Source organism: Rhipicephalus microplus, chromosome 5 (assembly GCF_043290135.1).
Source record: "Rhipicephalus microplus isolate Deutch F79 chromosome 5, USDA_Rmic, whole genome shotgun sequence".
Lineage (NCBI taxonomy): Eukaryota > Metazoa > Arthropoda > Arachnida > Ixodida > Ixodidae > Rhipicephalus > Rhipicephalus microplus.
Genome location: NC_134704.1, coordinates 58,559,501 through 58,578,562, shown reverse-complemented (window position 1 = coordinate 58,578,562; position 19,062 = coordinate 58,559,501). Strand labels below are relative to the sequence as shown.

The 19,062-nt window shown below is 45.7% G+C and overlaps 1 protein-coding gene across 1 annotated transcript in view; it reads right to left on the bottom strand.

Moving 5' to 3' along the window:
• Positions 1-19,062, bottom strand: part of LOC119174495 (U3 small nucleolar RNA-associated protein 14 homolog A) — a 48,786-nt gene that overhangs the window by 22,203 nt on the left and 7,521 nt on the right. Inside the window, exons 7-12 of the mRNA XM_037425424.2 lie at positions 18,698-18,775; positions 17,541-17,663; positions 7,421-7,515; positions 4,756-4,879; positions 3,088-3,165; positions 531-1,621 (exon numbers count right to left, since the gene is read on the bottom strand). Of these exons, the coding sequence (XP_037281321.2) occupies positions 531-1,621; positions 3,088-3,165; positions 4,756-4,879; positions 7,421-7,515; positions 17,541-17,663; positions 18,698-18,775 (1,589 nt within the window). The remainder of the gene's footprint in view (positions 1-530; positions 1,622-3,087; positions 3,166-4,755; positions 4,880-7,420; positions 7,516-17,540; positions 17,664-18,697; positions 18,776-19,062) is intronic.

Below are 19,062 nucleotides of genomic sequence, written 5' to 3'. Positions count from 1 at the left end.
CCTATAGCTCGCAAAGTGCGTGCTGTACTCATCACCACTAATGTAGAGAGTTGAATGACAGCACTCGATAAAGCGAGTTACCTGAAGTGCATCATACTATAAGGATCATGCATACCTTAAACATATGTATTTAACATGCTACTTAGGTATGGTGAGCAAACTATGTGAATGAACAATGCACCTGTGTACATTTGATATATGTATATGATGAGGCTTACAGTTTGATTTTCGTACATTTTAAGGCACAGAATATTAATATCAGGCATGCAAGCAATGTGTCCGAACAAACCATCGTTTTAAAGACGCAAAGTAAACATTTTGGTTTGCTGCTGATAACCACTTGTAAAGAATAGGCATATAAAAGCATGACAAGATATTCCGCTGATGTTCCAAAATATTAAATTAACCGCCCCAAACCACACTGCGTTATTTTTACCAGACCATCCAAGTGACATTGCAGGCTGTTCGTGAATGAACGAAGAATCCATACACATTAGCAGCTGTATAACGTGATCACCGCAATCACTCACTTGAAAGCACTGATGACATCGTCGTCTGCAAATGCTTCGGCGATAGTAACGGCCTGTTCCTTCTCAATGTCCTCATCATCCAAGGCATCCTCAGCAGTTCCACCCAAGTCCGGAGCCCTAGACTTCAGTATCTGCTGTTTCACCTCGAGAAACCTTGTTGGGTCGACTTCTACTTTGTCTGGCTTCGCTATTGACTGGGTCGGCTTTGGGACAGAGGATTGCCGTTTTGCTGCCGGCTTGAGCGTTTCCTGTTGGCTAAAGCTTTCCAAGTCTTTCAGAGTCTGCTTTCTTCCCAATGTCTCATCGAGTTGAGCTTCGTTTTCAGAGCTTTCAAGGTCTTCCATTGTTTTGTCAGGATCATTGTTCTCTTCCTTGCTGGCCTTCTCTCGGCTAATAGGTGTCACAGTGAACTTATTGATGTCTTTCCTCTTCTTCTGGCCCGGCTTGATTTTCTTCCTCCTCTTCGCCGCACGTCCACTGAGAGAATCGAACATCCTATCAATGTTAACAACCTCTGGTTCTTCCAAGGGTAGCTTCACAGGCTCGGAGTCCTGCACACTGGCATGGCCTCTGCTCTTTGTTACTTCAGCTAGTTTCCTTTTCACACCTTTCTCGACCGAAACTTGCTTCACTCCGCCAGCGTGCTGTAGCTTTGAGGATGACACACTTTTTTCTTCCTTTTCATCAGTCCCACAACTTGCCGCTTCGGCTTCAACAGCTGCTGCCTCGGAGGTTAAACGTTCCTGCCCATTTTCTGTGCCATCTGCCTGCTTCGCTCGCCCCTCGTCGCCATTTTCATCACCATCTTCCTCACTGTCGTTGTCTAAATTGGCATTGGTGTCCTTTTCATTTTCAACATCTTCGGGAACTTCGCCGTTGGATACTGCCGCACTGGGCCGCGCTCCACTCGGTTTCTTTAGCCACGGGTTAGCCGAGCTGAAAAAGCTCGCTTCTAACTCTCCAGTATGCGTAGATGCAACTTCTCCGGCAGCATCGGAATCCATTGCATCCTCGTCGTCAGACGATTCAACTAAGGGCTTCTGTGTCAGCTGTCGACTCAGCTCCAGCTGCTTCAGTAGTGCTTCTCGACTCTTATAGAAGAGAAAAAAAGCGAGTAAGTCACACTGTAAAACTTCTACGAATGGAAAATGAAAGATTAAATTAGCCCAAACGACATTTGACTGCTTTGGCTTTCGTTAAGTATGACCTCAGCTTTGTTCACGACGCTTGTCGTTAAACATGGTCAAGAAGCTTAGCGCGCTTGGCAACCATACAGCACATCTTTCTGATCTCAAACGCAATGCTTCAAGCCAACAAAAAGCTGATGACCTATCACAATAGGTCGCTTCCTTCCTACTAAAGCTTCTAAAGCGACTTTCACTTGGCATTGTCAATGACAATACAGTTGCTGACACAACTTCATCAGCTACTGGGCAGTTGATTGTTACCATGAGTTACTCAGAAGGAAAGGCTAGTATGGTCACACAAAATACCTTGAATTTCAGAGAGAAAAAGAATGCATCTTGCCTACCCTGTCAATATTTAAGATACGTTTAAGATACAGTAAGATACGTTATTCACAAAGGCAAATTACAAAAGGAAAAAGAAACTGTTATAAAAGAAAACACTAATATCACTGCCACTATCCTAGCCGACAGGAGATGCTGCATTGACAAAGAATCAGGAAAGTGCAAACAGTGCAATCTTGGTGTATTCATTCTCGAGTTCTTTCTAGATAAGTCTTAGGAAATACACATTCACTGGAAGGTGTGACACTTTTCCCACGGTGTTTCTCAATTTAAAAAACAAAAAAAAAACCCTAAGAAACACACTGGGATTCTCAAACGAAGATGTAGAAACGTAGTGTAAAGGCACGTGTAAATATATGAACGAATATTGCAGTACATAAATTCACTTCAAAATGTATTTAAATCACTAAAAATTCTGATGTATTCGAAATGAGTGCATAAACGTTTAATCGCATGTCACCCCCTGTAAAAATTGTTTTACTGCCATAAAATAGCACTATACGGTGAAAAAATACTTTCAGACGAAATCTGCAATTGCACAAAAACCCACTTCCAGAATAAATGAACTTAATACCCTCTCATCCATACAATTTTTTAAATTCAAGAGCTTGTTACACCAGTTCAGATACTATAGGTACAGTAAGTTAAAAAAAAAGTAATGCATTTTTTAGATTATCACTTGCATTCTACCGAAATTCAAGCCTGCTGCTGTTTGAAGTTGCTTCCACATATCTTTGAACCAAATTAAAGAATAACATTCGCACACGCCTCGTTTTAATTTGAAGAAATATTCTGCAGGATATTCTGCAGGACAAATATGCTCCTTTTCCTTTATATTATGTAACATAAACTATTTGAATTCGATTCTAAGTTATTCAACCAAATCACTATTCGCTTCAAATTCGTTTGGAACCTGTTTCCATATGCCTACCCAAGCCCGAACATAAATACATGTAATGCAAGTCTGCATAGAACTGAGTTGCCCCCCCCCCCCCCCCCATTCTTTTTCTTCCAAGAAATAGACTTACCTCTTGGTTGTACTTAGTCCTGAGCATTTGCTGCTTGGCCCATTTTCCTGTGCCTTTATGCCTCAGGGACACTCTTTCCTGCAGGAAGGAACATAAGCTCTAAGCACTTGAAGGCCACAGAGGAGACAGAAGAATACTTTGAGGCTGCCGCCATCATTAATAGCGGAGAGTTGGATAGAACAGGTGCCGATCCCCCCTTTCCCTGCCTGCCTTGCATGAAGCAAGATCGCCCCACCAGTTTTAAATAATGCTTATTCATTCATTCATGTAGGTGTGCCAATGATGCACCTGTTACTGCAAGCTTAGCAATAGTCTCGAAACAAAATTTCAGTTCAGCATTAGGAGCTACTACTATGACCACGCAAATAAAGTTGTTCCATCTCCCCTTCCACCGCAGAAAAGGTGTGTCCTTGATCATGAAGTGAGATATGAGCAGGCAGGAATCATCCAGTGTACTCTGGTGGCCAGAAATTTAAGGGAGGGAATCCTGCCTAAGTGCAGTCACATGGCTTCTGTAAAACATACTGAAGGCATGTTAAGTGTAAACAACACTGAAGCAGTTATCTTGAATCTACAGCATCTCACTCTAGAAACAGCTGGCACTCTTTAGGGAATCTTCGTCATCCCACAACAGTTGTAATTGTCAACTGGCTAGCTTGTTTCCTTCCTTGAAAACTCAGTACTTGTTACTTTCCCTTAGAGAATTCTATGTCACACTGATAGGGTGTGCAATGTTTATGACCTCACAGTACCAGTATGGTGGGGTTAAGGCCAGGAAAGGCCTGCATGATATATGACGAATATTCGTTGTTTAAGAAAAAGAATGGCCAGGGGATAAAACTGTGTGGTTTGAGAGACAAAGGGCACACTTGGGGTGTGTTTCTGCATGGAGCACTAAGCCGCCTGGCTTGCCTGTCTTTCCTTACTTGAAAACTGCACACACTCTCACCTTCAGCGCACATCCCATTCATGAATAAAAAGTTCCAAGTCCATTGCAATAACACAAGGACACCCCAGACTACCTGTGTTTCTGAGAGTGAAAGGGTAACAAAAGACAACAGTGGTGGACCGCTGGCCTTCACCATGCTTTTACACATGTGCACGGACAAAGAAACATTTGGGAGGTGTAACTCCGCTCCTTGAGGCGACCAGATATAATGTCATACTGCCAGAGGACCATTTCGTGCTGATGGCATCTTGTGGCACAAAAGGGAACTGCCGCCGTTTCGGTTTCCAAGGAACCGGTCGAACGCGCTGCTCGCGTTCTGCCGCGATCACGTAGTGGGGACGCGGAACCCTTTTGGCCGCGCTCGTTTCTTGCTCTATGCTTTCCGTGCCTGCACTCAGCCGGAGGCATTTCCGTTTCTTTTTTTCGCGGTTGTGACTTTGCGCCGCAGGGCACCACCAGCTAAAATGTCTACATCAGAGCATGTTATTTTTCTATTGACATGGACAGCATGTCCCTGACGGTCAGGGACGTGTTGATCGTGCTGAACTGCAAGAGGACTGCAAGAAAACACAGCTGCAGAAACACAAGTGGTCACTCACAAGGCATGATGTGCGAGTTTCGAAGCTGTACAGGACACAATAATTTCGTTAAACACACTGAGAAACCAGTATCGTTCAACTGATTCCCACAAAGACTGTTGAGTGCCTGCACAGACTCACCAAGATTCGCTGCTTTTCGAGTTCTTTCAGCTTCTCAATGGCAAGCTCAGGATTCTTCTCCTTCAGCTCTTCAAACTCTTTCATTTCTTTCCTTAGACGCTCCTTCTTCAGGATACGGTGATACCTAGAGGAAGTGACAAACCACGGCAACTAAATGCGACAGTCAAACGTTAAAATTAAGAAAGATGAACAAAATCGTTTCTCCTCTGCCAGTCCTTCAGCCAAGTGCGGCTTTGCAAAAGTGGACAGAGTATACTTAAGTCCATATAAAGAACAGACAAGTGGGCATGTTGGAGGAAATTGAACATTTGCATGAAAAACAATAAGAAAAAAACAATGAGAAGAAAGAAACGTGACAAGTATTGAATAAGTGAGCACACTTAGTGCTCATGCTGTGCCTCCTAGTATTTGCACAGTTAAATCAGAAGATGTGAAAAACACTCGCTTGGCACTGTTTGGCGTTACAACATGCCTTTTTTAATAAACAAGAGGACTGGGATGAAGTCCTTAAAAGCAGCGATCTCCTTAAACAACTAAGGGTTGTCCAAAGGGTTCCCGAACGGGCAGAGGACTATGGTCTTCAGACTCCCAGAAAAGGCGTGGTCCGCAACTGCAACTGTGTAGTTCCTTAGGACCCAATAAAGTTTGTTGACTGACTGACCCGCTGACTGACCCAGTGCAGATTGGCACTGCATGGTCACCATTCCTAATCATAGCAGTTACATGGTTATGCCATCAAGCACTTGTTCCATTTCAGCCAAATGCAATGTCTGTAAATTCTCACAAATACAGTGAAAGCTGTCCAGGATAAAGAGCAATCACATCATGGCCTAGATGCAGGAATATTAAGTCCCTAAGCTGGTGCACCTCAGAAGACAGGCTATCTCTTGTCAACCATCCCAATGCAGGAAAAGTGCGCAGCTTGTACTTGTGGCGAAAGGATGGAGCCATCAGAAGAGCTAATGTTCAACCTAGCTAAATTTTGCTAGTGGTACTAAGTATGGCTAGACTTGGCTAGGCATGTCATGAGACGAGAACATGTCACACGTCTAGCTATTATGCAATGTTACATGATTTTAGTCCCACGAGTAAATATTACAAAATCTTTAGTCACTACTAGATGTTGTGTGATGTTACAGGACTCTTAGTCACGTGACTAGCTACTTCAGGTTACGTGATTTTAGTAACGTGACAAGATGTTACATGATGTCATGTGATTTTAGTCACGTGACTGCCTGTTACATGACGCTTTGCAAATTTTAGTTGTTACGTGATGTTCCGCCATATTTAGTCAATTAACAGACTTGTCCATCATAGTTTTTGCATTCCATGCGTGACAAATTGGTGCACCTATTCTGGGAGTGAAGCAGAAGTTAAAGAGGACAAAGCAAGCAGATATCGGTATACGATGATAATTTCTGTTTGGTTACCCAGAGCAATGAAAATCTTTAAAGAAAAAAAAATTAATCAGGATGTGCACACACTTATAAAAGGTGTATCTCAGGCACGAACACACCGTTCATGCAGTTCACGCTGCAACCTCTGTTCAGTCGAAGGAGGTCTAAAACTGAAGTTTCTTCCCTGCTCTTGTGCAAGCTAGAAAGAGGATTTGTGGTCTTATTTAGTAAAAAGCAGGAAATAGCAGGCATCTGGTTATTGCTGTCTCAATACTCCGACAACTAGAAATCTGGTTAATTGAACGTCCTCTTTCAGATTCCATATAGTCCAAATAAAAGGGACACTAATGTAAAACAATAACTTGGTTTAAATTGATAAGTTACACTTTGAGAAATGTAATGTCATTAAGGTCACCATCTTATATTTGAGGAGAAAATCTAGGTTAAAGTTGCATTTTCCAATACTGCTTCGAAATCTCCGCTTGATATGACACGAATTTCAAGATGCATTTTTTGTACTTTTGTGACAACAGCTGAATAAAAATTTCTGAAACCTGACATATAAAGTCTGTCGCCCCTACAGATGACAACGTACTTCTCTTTTACCAGTTAAGAACTATGTGGGACTTAATAGAAGCCATCGAAATATATGACATAGTGTTTGGGTGATGTCTCCACCCTTATTTTGTTTTCGTGCATTCTCTCGCATATCAAGTGTTTTCTCAAATTAAGAGTGGTATTTTTGGGATGGTTCAATCATAGTTTACTAATACAAAGTGTAAAATCATTTTTATATTTAGTGTCCCTTTAACAAAACTTTACTGTAGAACCAAAGCAAGGGGCCAGAAAATTCAGCGGCCACTGTTCTACTTGTAGTTAAATAGTAGTAAAGCACTAAACACACAATCTAGAAACTGTAGGACCCACTCTCAGTTACAGCAGCTTGTCTTTAAATGAAGGCATGCCTCTTTTACAACACCTATTTGCCTACTTTACTTACAATTAATTTAAACAGCTAATTTTATCTATTGTTTCTCTGACATTACATGAAAAAATCCTTTGGTTAACTTATACATCTAATCTATCACCATGGCCTATCTAATTTTAGATGCAGTTAATAAGCTGACACATTACTCACCAAGTAGCGACTGGTGCCCCCCAAAGCCCGAACACAAAGTTTTTTATTCAAACCCTAATACATGTGAAGGAGATGTTGAAGTCTGACCAGATTCAGCTAGATATTCAATGAAGTTATTGTTGGCACTTACTTCTTGCTTTTGATCTTGGCCTGCCTTCGAGCTTTCATCTCCTGATAAGACATCAGAGCTCTCATCTTTTTCAGCTCAGCCAGTCTCTCTTTGGCCTGAGTAAGAAAGCAATACAACAGGACTAAAGAAAAGCTTTGAACACTTTGACTTGACCAATATTTCAAGAACAATAAAAACGAATGCATGTGTTTCAGCTAAGTGTGTTGAAAGTGAAGTGTCACAGAGTGCCCTTCAGGTGCCGCGTGCATATTTCTGTCTGTCATTTGTATTTGTCGATTTTGATATATATTGCTCAATATGAATACTCTTGTAGACACACCACCACATTTCACCGCACGTTTTATGTGCTGCTTACGACAAAATTGGCGAAATAAAATAATTCTCACTTTTTCTAATGCTTGAAACCAATATTTAACCTGTGCACGTATTTCAATCCAGTAGTTAGGTTTTTATACAAAAACACAAGATGATCAATTACGAGATTTAGTTAGTCCTCAATTATCCCAACATGATGGTGATCAATTATGATATTGCAGAAATTTTAAACAAAGGCAGAGTCCCGCATCCTTCCAAATACAGTGTTCATTCACTAGAAAAAGAACTTCTAATATGAATGATTCTATACGCCTTGAAGTTAAACAGCAACGAATGTTTCACTTTTTAAAATATTTTTTAAATGAACAGCATATAAAGAATAATTAGCATCTAAATAAATTAATAGCTACAAAAGCATATTTTGTCACATTTCCAAACTGTATTAATTTCATAAACAATATTGTTTCGGAAAAGAAGAGACGCCGTATCAACGAAGCTGGGGATTAGATGTATTTAAAACCAGCGGTAATGGCGTGACCAGTTCACCAGCGATCGAGCGGAGACAACCCTTCGTCTTCTTCGTCAGGCACACACGCGCGTCGCCCTCTAGAATATCAATAGGCATGCATGTAGCATAACACCTGGCGGCACAAGCGCTCGGCGCATCTAAATGTCAACGTCACTAGGAGAGTGGTAGGGCCTCAAGCGCGCAATATGTACAATATAGGTAGCCTGTTGGGCAGATGAAGGCGACGGGGTGGCAGGACCAATTTCATATGTTACAGGAGTAACCACACAAAGGACTCGGTATGGACCTGTGTAGCGAGTAAGCAGTTTTTCTGACAAGCCAACTTGAAGAGTTGGAGACCAGAGCAAGACCATAGAACCGGGTGGGAAGTGTACGTCACGGTGTTGCTGGTCATACAAACGCCGTTGCTTCTTTTTTGAGAGGTCAGAAGGCGAGTACGGGTGATTTCGCGTGCGTGAGCGTCCCGAGTGATATGGCATATTCACCGGTCAGTACTGCAGGGGACGGTATGACCGCGTCTAGAGGCAATGTTGGTTCTCGGCCAAACAGCAGAAAAAATGGAGAGTAACCGGCAGTGTCATGTAGAAATGTAGGCAAATGTGATGTAAGGCAACGCGAGATCCCAGTCGGTGTGGTTGGCAGAAACATACTTAGTGAGAATGTCTGTAAGAGTTCGATTTAGACGCTCCGTGAGTCCATTGGTTTGCAGGTGGTATGACGTAGTCAGCTTGTGTCTCGTTTGACAGGACTGCAAGGTGTCGGCTATGACCTTCGACAAAAAGGTGCGGCCACGGTCTGTAAGCAGTTGCCGTGGGGCTCCGTGTTGCAAAATCACGTCCTTGAGAAGGAAGTCTGCGACATCTGTGGCGCAGCTTGTTAGAAGAGCTCGTGTGATGGCATAGCACGTGGCGTAGTCGGTGGCCACGGCTATCCACTTGTTACCCGAGGAAGAGAAGGGGAAAGGGCCAAGTAGGTCAAATCTAACAACGAAGAACGGTTCTGACGGAAAGTCACGTAGTTGAAGGCGTCCAGCGGGAAGTGTCGATGGTGTTTTGCGGCGCTGACATTTCTCACAAGCCGTAACGTATCTTCTGACTGAGCGTGCAAGCCCTGGCCAAAAGAAGCGTCGGCGTATTCGGTCGTAAGTGTGTGACACATCAAGGTGACCAGCAGTCGGAAGGTCATGAAGTTCATGTAGAACTTCCGAGTGAAGATGTTTCGGAATGACAAGCAGCAGGACCGGTCCATCCAGATCAAAACTTTGGCGGTATAATACACCATCGTGGAGCACGAATGAGCGATGGGACTGATTGGAAGATGGTGATTCAAGGCACTTAATGATAGCACGCAAGGATGCATCGTGGCGCTGCTCGTCACCGATGCATGTCATTTGCGAAAGGGAAAAGACGCAAGACTCGGTGTCGGTGTCAGGCATAGTGCTCGACTCGGCAACTGGGTAGCAAGACAGGCAGTCTGCGTCCTGATGTAGGCGTCTGGATTTGCACATCACTGTGTAGGTATACTCTTGCAGTCGCAGAGCCCAGCGCCCGAGCCGGCCAGTAGGATCCTTCAGTGACGTAAGCCAACATGGCACATGATGGTCAGTTATCACAGAGAACTTTGTGCCATATAAATATGGGCGGAACTTTGAGACTGCCCAAACAAGAGCAAGACATTCACGCTCTGTAATAGAACAGTTGCGCTCAGCAGCTGTGAGGAGGCGGCTAGCGTAGGCGACAACTCGGTTGAAGTTCAGGGTGAAAATCCAGAAGAGAAAGTTCTAGGCAGAGAGTACTGGCAGCACAATCAATCAGGGCAGAATGCGTCGATAAGAAGTCCATGCCGAAAATTAGGTCGTGAGGAGAACAATTTTCAAGCACCGTAAATAAAACCGGCACGCGACGGCCGGCACTGCTAACACGAGCGGTACACATTCCAGTGATGGCTACAGTTCCACCATCAGCTACACGGAGGGCTTTAGTCGCTGCAGACATGAGGACTTTTTTGAGTAGGCAACACAGGTGAGCACTCATTATGCACACTTGAGCTCCGGTGTCAACTAACGCCGTCAAAGGAATACCGTCCACATACACTTCAATCAAGTTCGTACTAGTGGGGAGCGTCAACGGAGAATTTGAATCAGTCGCAATTGATGCAGTGCTACCTTCCGGAGCTGCATGGTCTAGTTTTCCATCCGAGAGGACCCATAGTTGACCGGCGATGGATAGCGGCGTGATTGGCGCGATGGGGAACGGCGGCGTTGAGGTGACGACCAACGAACAGTGGAGCGGCTGTTAGGGACGGCGGAAGAAGGATACACACGAATGGGCGAATACCGACGGGAGTCCTCGTATGGGCGAGAAAAAGAAAGTGGGCTCCAGCTTGAAGGCGTCCAAGTGCTGCGGCAGTAGCGGAAGATATGGCCAACTCGGTGGCAGCGGAAGCAGATCAGTTTGTCGTCTGCAGTTCTCCATTCCGTCGGATTGCGGAATCATGGAAGAAAATGTAAGTCATAGCGTGGTCCATTTATTGTCATTGGTCTGGAGGTGGGTCGGGAGACGGAGCAGGCCACAGGAAAACCGAGCTTTGCGATTTCCTGCCTCACAACAGCTTGAATAACGGAGACTGCCGGAGGCGTGTGTGCGGCGCCATGGTCGAGCGAATGTGGAGGAAATGGTGCCGGACTTGACGCCTTAAAGGAGCACTCACATCAAATTTCAAGATCGAGATGTGCCCATCATTCGATCGCTTGGTATGCATAAGTATTTTTGGCCGAATTTGAACGGCATCCATCGCGTGGAAGTTATTTAAATACGATGTCAAACAGCGTAGAAAAGCTAAGAAGAAAAAACGAAAAATAGACTGCTCTGCGACATCGACACTAGTGCTACGTGATCAATGTGATACATTCCACGAATACCATCCTGAGTGACGATGCCCTAGTAGCGATAACATGTACGATCCAAGTGTTCTTATCTAGGCGCCGACTGGCGCCAAAGTGCGGAAATGCACTCGCTAGTCCACGGCCAGGCTAATGCCGGGCGAGCGCGCACAGGTGCAGTGTAGCCCGGCCGTGGCTTGTCGCATCTGATCTCCATTGCACTGGTTTGAATGATTTCGTGAAAGTATCAAGATAAAAACCACCTTAAAAGGATTGGCGAAAAAACAGAGCATGATTAAACGTGTGCTTGTCGGTCAGCATGTGGGGGAATCGTTGCGAGTTGCAGGTGAGTTGCAGTCGTCTAGTTCGAAGCGCGGAAAAAGAGCAATGACGGTCTCTTTTCATATCACGTATGTGTTACACGTCAACACGACCACAAGCTATCAAAAGTGGAAGAGCGTGTACTCAGATATCATCACTAACAAGTAACATGCAGGTATCGTTGAATTTCAGTTCATCTGTAGACTTTACGTCCACGTAAAAGTGGTAATACCGTGTTAACCGCGAGAGGCTGGATAGGTGGGGCCATCTGGAAGCGCAAAAAAAGAACCTGACAAGCAGGAAATGTATTCTATTTCTCCGCTGATGCTCTTTCACGGTAGCTATATTGCATTGGCCCCTCTGCGTATACCTGAATGCTTTGCACGCCAGACGCACCAATATAACTAACTGAGACACACGAGCGAACATGGCTGAAGCGTGCATTCTCGGGCACCTCTGCAGTGCTGCTTGGAACAGCGTCCATTTTGAAATCACTGTTTTGCAAAAGGTCGATCGAAGCCAAAATAATGTGCAACGTCGCGAATCGCAAGGATTCCAAGCTAAATAGTTATTCGTAGATCATTTGAATAAACAGTTATTCGTAGATCATTCGGATTGTACGTAACAATTCTGGTGGAGGAGCCGGGTAATGATCCAAAACCCAGTTGGACTTCGAGGAAGCAGCCCGGAACCACGAGCAGTCGAACCAACTGAGCTCACGCCAGTTCATCAGCGCTCCAGCCGTCGTCTACGTGGTGAGCTACCGGAATTTCCCCAGCCACCAGAGCCCAGGGTGTCTCCAGCTGTCTCCGGTGAGAGTACTGAAATGTCGTCTCCAACCGCTGCCGCACACGTTGTTTCGTCTCTAGTCGCTGCCACGCACGTCGTTGTCGATGAGCCACAGACGCCGGACCCTTTTCATGGCGATCTTCATGAAGACGCCGAGGATTGGCTGGAGGGTTTTGAGCGCATCGCCAACTGCAACGGATGGACCGAAGAACGGAAGCTCCGTCGAGTTTATTTCGCATTGTAGGACAGCGCACGAACGTGGTTCGAAAACCATGAAGGTACCATTCGATCATGGGATGATTTCCGACGGGAGCTACTGGCCACATACCCGAGTACAGACTGCAAGGAAAGAGCTGAAGCTGCCTTGCAAGCAAGAAACCAGCGCAACAATGAAAGCGTCGCAATGTATGTGGAAGACATGTGCTGGTTATTCCGCCGGTCTGATCAAAATATAAGCGAGGACAAGAAACTGCGGCACCTGATGCGTGGGGTGAAGCAAGAGATTTTTGCTGGTTTGCTCCGATGCCCCCCGCGGAACGTCGCTGAATTTCGCACCGAGGCGACAGCGGTTGAAAAGACTCTACAACAGCGAGCGAGGCCCTATAATCGAGATGTGAACGTCGCATCTGTAGACGCGGTGTCAGCAGTCTTCGAGAATGGCATCGACGTATTACGAGAACTCATTCGATCGGTGGTTCGAGAAGAGCTCCAGAAGCTAAACGGCAACCCCTCAACGGTCTCGTCATTAGCGGAAGTTGTTCGGGAGGAGGTGAGACAGGCAGACCGTGAGCAGCAGCCACAAGCCCAGCCTGTTCAAGCGTCAATTCCGATGCAGCCCGCAATCTCGTACGCCGAGGTGCTGAGAGGCGCCCCTGTACCCCATTTCGTCGCCCCTGGACCTCCTTTCGCCGCCCCTGGACCTTATTTCACCGCAGCAAGCACGCATCTGCCGAAACCTCGATTTACGCCGTCCCCAGCCAAGACTAGGATCCGAAAAGCTGATATACGGCGCAATTTGATGATAACATCGAATTCCGCTTTGTTATCACGGCGGCAAAGCTGGCCATCTTTACCAGATGTGTGAATAGTGTGAATATCGCCGAGCTGGACTTCGGGGTTTTCCCGTAAACGCTGCCTGTCCACGGAATGGGAGCGACCTTTGGAAATCGAGGAGTACTTGTCAACGCGTCAAGGTGCTCACTCCTCGCAGCAGCATCAGTCTCGGTCGACAGCGCCACTGAGGTATCGGTCACCAAGTCCGCGCCCATCTTCAAACTCTCCGAGGCGACTTCCCCAAAGCCCGTTTCGGGAAAACTAGAATGGGGACCTGGGGAGGTAAGGCCGCTGCCGACGCAAGAAAACAACCTCCAGTGCCGATTTCAAAATGTGATAACGGACACGAGACTACGTGCGGAAACGGTAACGTCGCTTCTGATTTGTCGGTAATTATAGACGGCTACGAAACGAATGCTTTGGTAGACACAGGCGCAAACTATTCCGTCATGAGCAGGGGACTTGCCAGAACGCTGAAAAAAGTGCTGACCCCTTGGATAGGACCACAAGTGCGAACCGCCGGGGGACACCTTATCGATCCGGCAGGCATGTGTACCTCTAGAGTCGGGATACGCGGCTTCACCTACGTCGCCAGCTTCATTGTCCTGTCGGAGTGTTCAAGAGATGCAATTATCGGAATAGACTTTTTGCAGGCCAATGGCGCAGTGATAAACTTGCAGGAAACGTGCGTCTCGTTCTCGACGAAACACGCTATCGCGACATTCGAGAGTGAAAAACGATTCGATGCGCTCTAGATTGCCGGTGATGATGTAACGGTACCTGCAAGATCCATCATCGTTGTCAGCGTAAAAAGCAATGTGTACAACGACTATGAAGGAATGGCAGAAAGCAATACTGGGCTATTACTCGAGAAAGGGATCTGTGCAGCAAGAGGTATTGTACAACTGCGTGATGGGTGTGCGAGTGTCTTCCTGACAAATTTCCGAAATGAGGTGCAGCATCTTGCGAAGGGAACTGCTGTTGGCCACTTACACGATTACGGTCCAATTACGGATTTAAATTCTTCCGAGACTGCACCACTACACCCTGACGGTATAGATTCCACACTCGCATCTATCCACATCGAAGCAGCCCTATCACCGAACCAGAAACAAAAAATTGAGAGCCTTATACGGGAGTACGCCTCATGTTTTTCCACGTCATCGAAAGTGCAAAGAACATCTATCACCAAACACCGCATCATAATCGATCAATCTGTTAGACCTATTTGCCAGCACCCGTACCGAGTGTCACCAAAAGAGAGAGAAGTCATCAGAGGCCAAGTTGAAGAAATGCTCCGGGACGACGTAATTCAACGGTCGGCCAGCCCATGGGCCTCACCTGTAGTACTGGTAAAGAAAAAAAGACCAGAGCTTGCGCTTCTGCGTTGACTACCGAAAATTGAACGTCGTCACAAAGCGGGATGTCTATCCCCTTCCAAGGATCGGTGACACCCTTGACAAACTACGAGACGCGAAATTCTTCTCCTCTCTAGACCTCAAGAGCGGATACTGGCAGATAGACGTGGACGAACGAGATCGCGAGAAAACTGCTTTCGTGACTCCAGATGGGTTATACGAGTTCAAGGTACTCCCATTTGGCCTGTGTTCCGCACCCGCCACATTACAGCAGATGATGGATACTGTGCTGTCCGGGTTAAAATGGCAGTCCTGCCTTGTTTATCTCGATGACGTGATCTTTTCGGCCACCTTCGATCAGCATGTGGAACGACTACGGACTGTGCTCAAAGCGATTAGTTCAGCAGGGCTGACGATAAAACCCCAAAAGTGCCATTTTGGTTTTCATGAACTGCTTTTCCTCAGTCATGTGGTTAGCTCTGAAGGCATTCGACCTGACCCCGAAAAGACAGCAGCTGTAGAAAAGTTTCCTAGACCGACGGATAAAAGGGCTGTGAGACGATTCTTAGGACTTTGTGCCTATTACAGTAGATTCATCAAAGATTTTTCGAAGATTGCGGAATCACTAACCCGACTGACGAAAGAAGACACGCCTTTCGCCTGGACAAGCGAGCAAGAAGACGCGTTCAATGAGCTACGACAGCGACTCCTAAACCACCCCGCCCTGGCACATTTCCACGAAGAAGCCGAAACAGAGATTCACACGGACGCAAGCAATTTGGGACTAGGCGCCGTCCTTGTGCAGCTGCAAAATGGAGAGGAAAGAGTGGTTGCATATGCTAGCCGCACTCTTTCGAGAGTTGAAATAAATTATGCGGCGACGGAAAAAGAATGTCTGGCGGTAATGTGGGCCATACAGAAATTCCGACCGTACTTATATGGTAGACCATTTCGAGCAGTGAGCGACCATCACTCGCTGTGCTGGCTTGCAGGCCTAGAGGACCCTTCTGGGCGACTTGCTAGATGGAGCCTCAGGTTGCAAGAATACGACATAACAGTCGTATACAAGTCGGGTCGCAAGCACAGCGATGCTGATTGCCTGTCACGCGCACCAATAGAATCTGCACCTGTAGAAGATGGAGACGACTTTCCGTTTCTTGGGGCCGTCAGCACCGCAGAGATGACTGAATATCAACGATCTCACGCGGAGTTGCTTAAACTGATCAAGCATCTGGAAGGGCAACCCGTGCGTGTTCCTCGAGTTTTCGTCCGGGGATTGTCCTCGTACCTGATGAGAAACAACGTTTTATACAAGAGAAACTTCGAGCACAGCAGGGAGAAATTCCTACTCGTCGTTCCTTCGACCTTGCGACCCGAAATCCTGGAAGCCTGCCACGATGACCCCGCAGCAGGACACCTCGGAGTGAGTAGAACATTGGCTCGCATCCACACCAAGTACTACTGGCCAAAGTTACTGGATGCTGTACAGCATTATGTAAGGACATGTAGAGATTGCCAGAGATGCAAAATGCCTCCATTGAAAGCTGCAGAATTTCTCCAATCAATCGAACCACCTGAATCTCCGTTTGAACAAGTAGGAATGAATCTACTTGGTCCATATCCTACGTCATCAATGGGCAACCGATGGATAGTAGTGGCGACAGACTACTTAACCCGGTATGCAGAGGCAGCCTCTCTCACCAGGGGCACGGCAATAGAAGTCTTTGAATTTTTCGTCACTAACGTTGTACTACGGCATGGTGCCCCAAAAGTGGTTATCACGGATCGAGGAACTGCATTCACAGCCAATCTGACGCAGTCCATTATGAAACTTACCCACACGTCATAGGAAAACAACGGCTTACCACCCCCAAACAAATGGGCTAACCGAGCGACTCAACAGAACTCTAACCGATATGTTGTCCATTTACGTTGACTTGGAGCACCGTACGTGGGACAAGATACTGCCGTACGCCACTTTCGCTTACAATACTGCTGTGCAGGAGACTACTAAAGTGACGCCATTCCAGCTAGTCTATGGTCGAATAGTTACCACACCATTAGATGCAATGCTGCCTGTAGGCGACAATACAGAGCACTAGCCTGACATCAGCGAATTTATTCAGCGAGCCGAAGAAGCACGGCAGTTGGCGCGACATCACATAAAACAACAACAACGCGTGGATGCAAACCGTTACAACCTTCGTCGGAGAGGAGCCAACTACGCACCAGGCGACCGAGTTTGGATTTGGACTCCCGTGCAGACGCCTGGCCTTTCCGAAAAGCTCATGCGCCGGCATTTTGGCCCTTACCGAGTCCTTCGTCGCGTCAGCTCCTTGAACTACGAGGTGTCACCGGAAGGACAAGTGAGCTCATCACGATGCCGAAGGAGCACAGAAATCGTGCATGTAGTCAGAATGAAGCCATACTATGACAGGCAATGAACATCAAACTGTACACACCCGATCATGAGGAATACCTATTTCTCCAATGGAAACCACGCATTCAGACCACCTCAGCAACACTGCTTTTACGCATCGGGACAATGCGTTTTTGGAGGAGGGATAATGTCGCAAGGCAAGAGCAGTATTCAAACTACGCGCGCTAGTTCGTGCGCTCCCCAAGAGACCAGCGACTTCATGATGAAACAAGAAAAGGCCGTGACGGCGCGCGCCTCCTCAGCACGGGATTTTGATGAAAAAGAAGTGGCGCACCGCTCGAGGGTTTCTCGGAGATTGATCCCCTTTTGCTGATCGCCTGTTGGAAACGCTGCTACATTTTCCTTTACTTTTCGAACACAAGTTAGCCCCAATAAACAGTTATTCGTACATCATTTGGATTGTATGTACCAATATGCCTTAACGGAGCACTCACTTCTTCCAAGCTCATGGCCTTGAGGGCTTTCTCTTCGGCTGGCGTCAGTTCAGCTCCTGGTGGCGTGACGTTTTCACTAACCTTCAAGATGTTGTTTATTTGTCGTTCAAGGTCAGTCTTTGGCTGAAATACAGAGCGTTAGCAGGTTAAAATGGAAATGCGAAAGAAAGTAACGACACAAAGAACAACTAATTTGTTTATACAGAACAGCTACACCTCTTCTTTGTTTTTTTTCTCTTGTCAATAGTTTCTTCGTGCTCGCTTACTACCACATTTATAAAAATGCAGCGTGCGCCCTATTTTGGCAGGTTGAAAGTAAATAACAATTCACGTAAGTGTAATGTGTTTCTCATTTATGAGAGACCAATGTAGCAATACTTCTCCTTTGGGTGAAGAAAAGAAAGAGAAAAGAAAGTAGACATTTAAGCTCACAGAAGGGATATAATTAACTAACTCACTGTTTAAGTGGGAAAATGTTTCAAGAACTGCGTGGGTTTATGAACATTTGTGTAGATATGCGGTGCCAAGTCGCAAGAAAGTGTGCAAAAGTGATAGCAATCACTAAAGCCGCTGAATAAAAATGTAGCTGAAAATTAAAATCGAGCACAAAAGCAAAACCGCCTATATGCTTACAAAGTATGCCGATGCCGTGCAAAAGCTCGTCGTTTACATTCGATTCTAACGAACGGGTGGTTCCTGCATTCATTTTCTTGTAAAATAAATTAAGGTGCTAGCTCAATCAGTGTATAAATGGTTTTTTACAATAGCTACTTTCATGGGGTTATTTTGCAGATACCAACAAGTAGCTTTGAGCACTGCTGGTGATAGATTTAAACGAGTTTTGTGGTACGCTGACAATATTTTGCGGAGCTTACTGTTCACTGCAAAATTACAATGATGCAATAATAAACAGATGCAAAGCAATAAAAACTCTGTCTTGTCCTGTGATATGCCCATAATATTATCTTGTTTTATTAGTACATAATATATTTTCTCCATCAGGAGCTGTGAAGTTTCACTGGTGAATGAGCCAAAACTTTTCTTAATGCTAACGAATTTTGCATGCTGATGTCACCAGGCAAGCGTGCCCTAAAAGCTGATTTCCTACGTACATAACTGGAGTAAAAAAAATATAATAAGTGCATTGAAAAATTCACCTCAAAGCGCTGAACAAATTTAGCCGCAGATTCCATTCTCATTTCGGGCTGCTTGAGTGGAAAGCGCAGCTGTTTGGCCTGGAATGAAATTGAAGATGAGTTACTTCCAGCACGTGCACGCTCCTTCTCTTGCATACTCTCAAAGCTCTATCAGCTCCTGTCGGTGATGCACCGTAACAATATTAAAACATGTATTTGATGCAATTGCATCTAGATGCACAACATAATGAATACTACAATCCTACGAGGAAGCTGACTCAGAAACTGCCTGTTCCCACAACCCGAATGCACTAAAAATATGCATTAAATATAAATAAACTTCTTGACATGCCCAGACGTGCACTGAGAGTACCATCATTTACAGT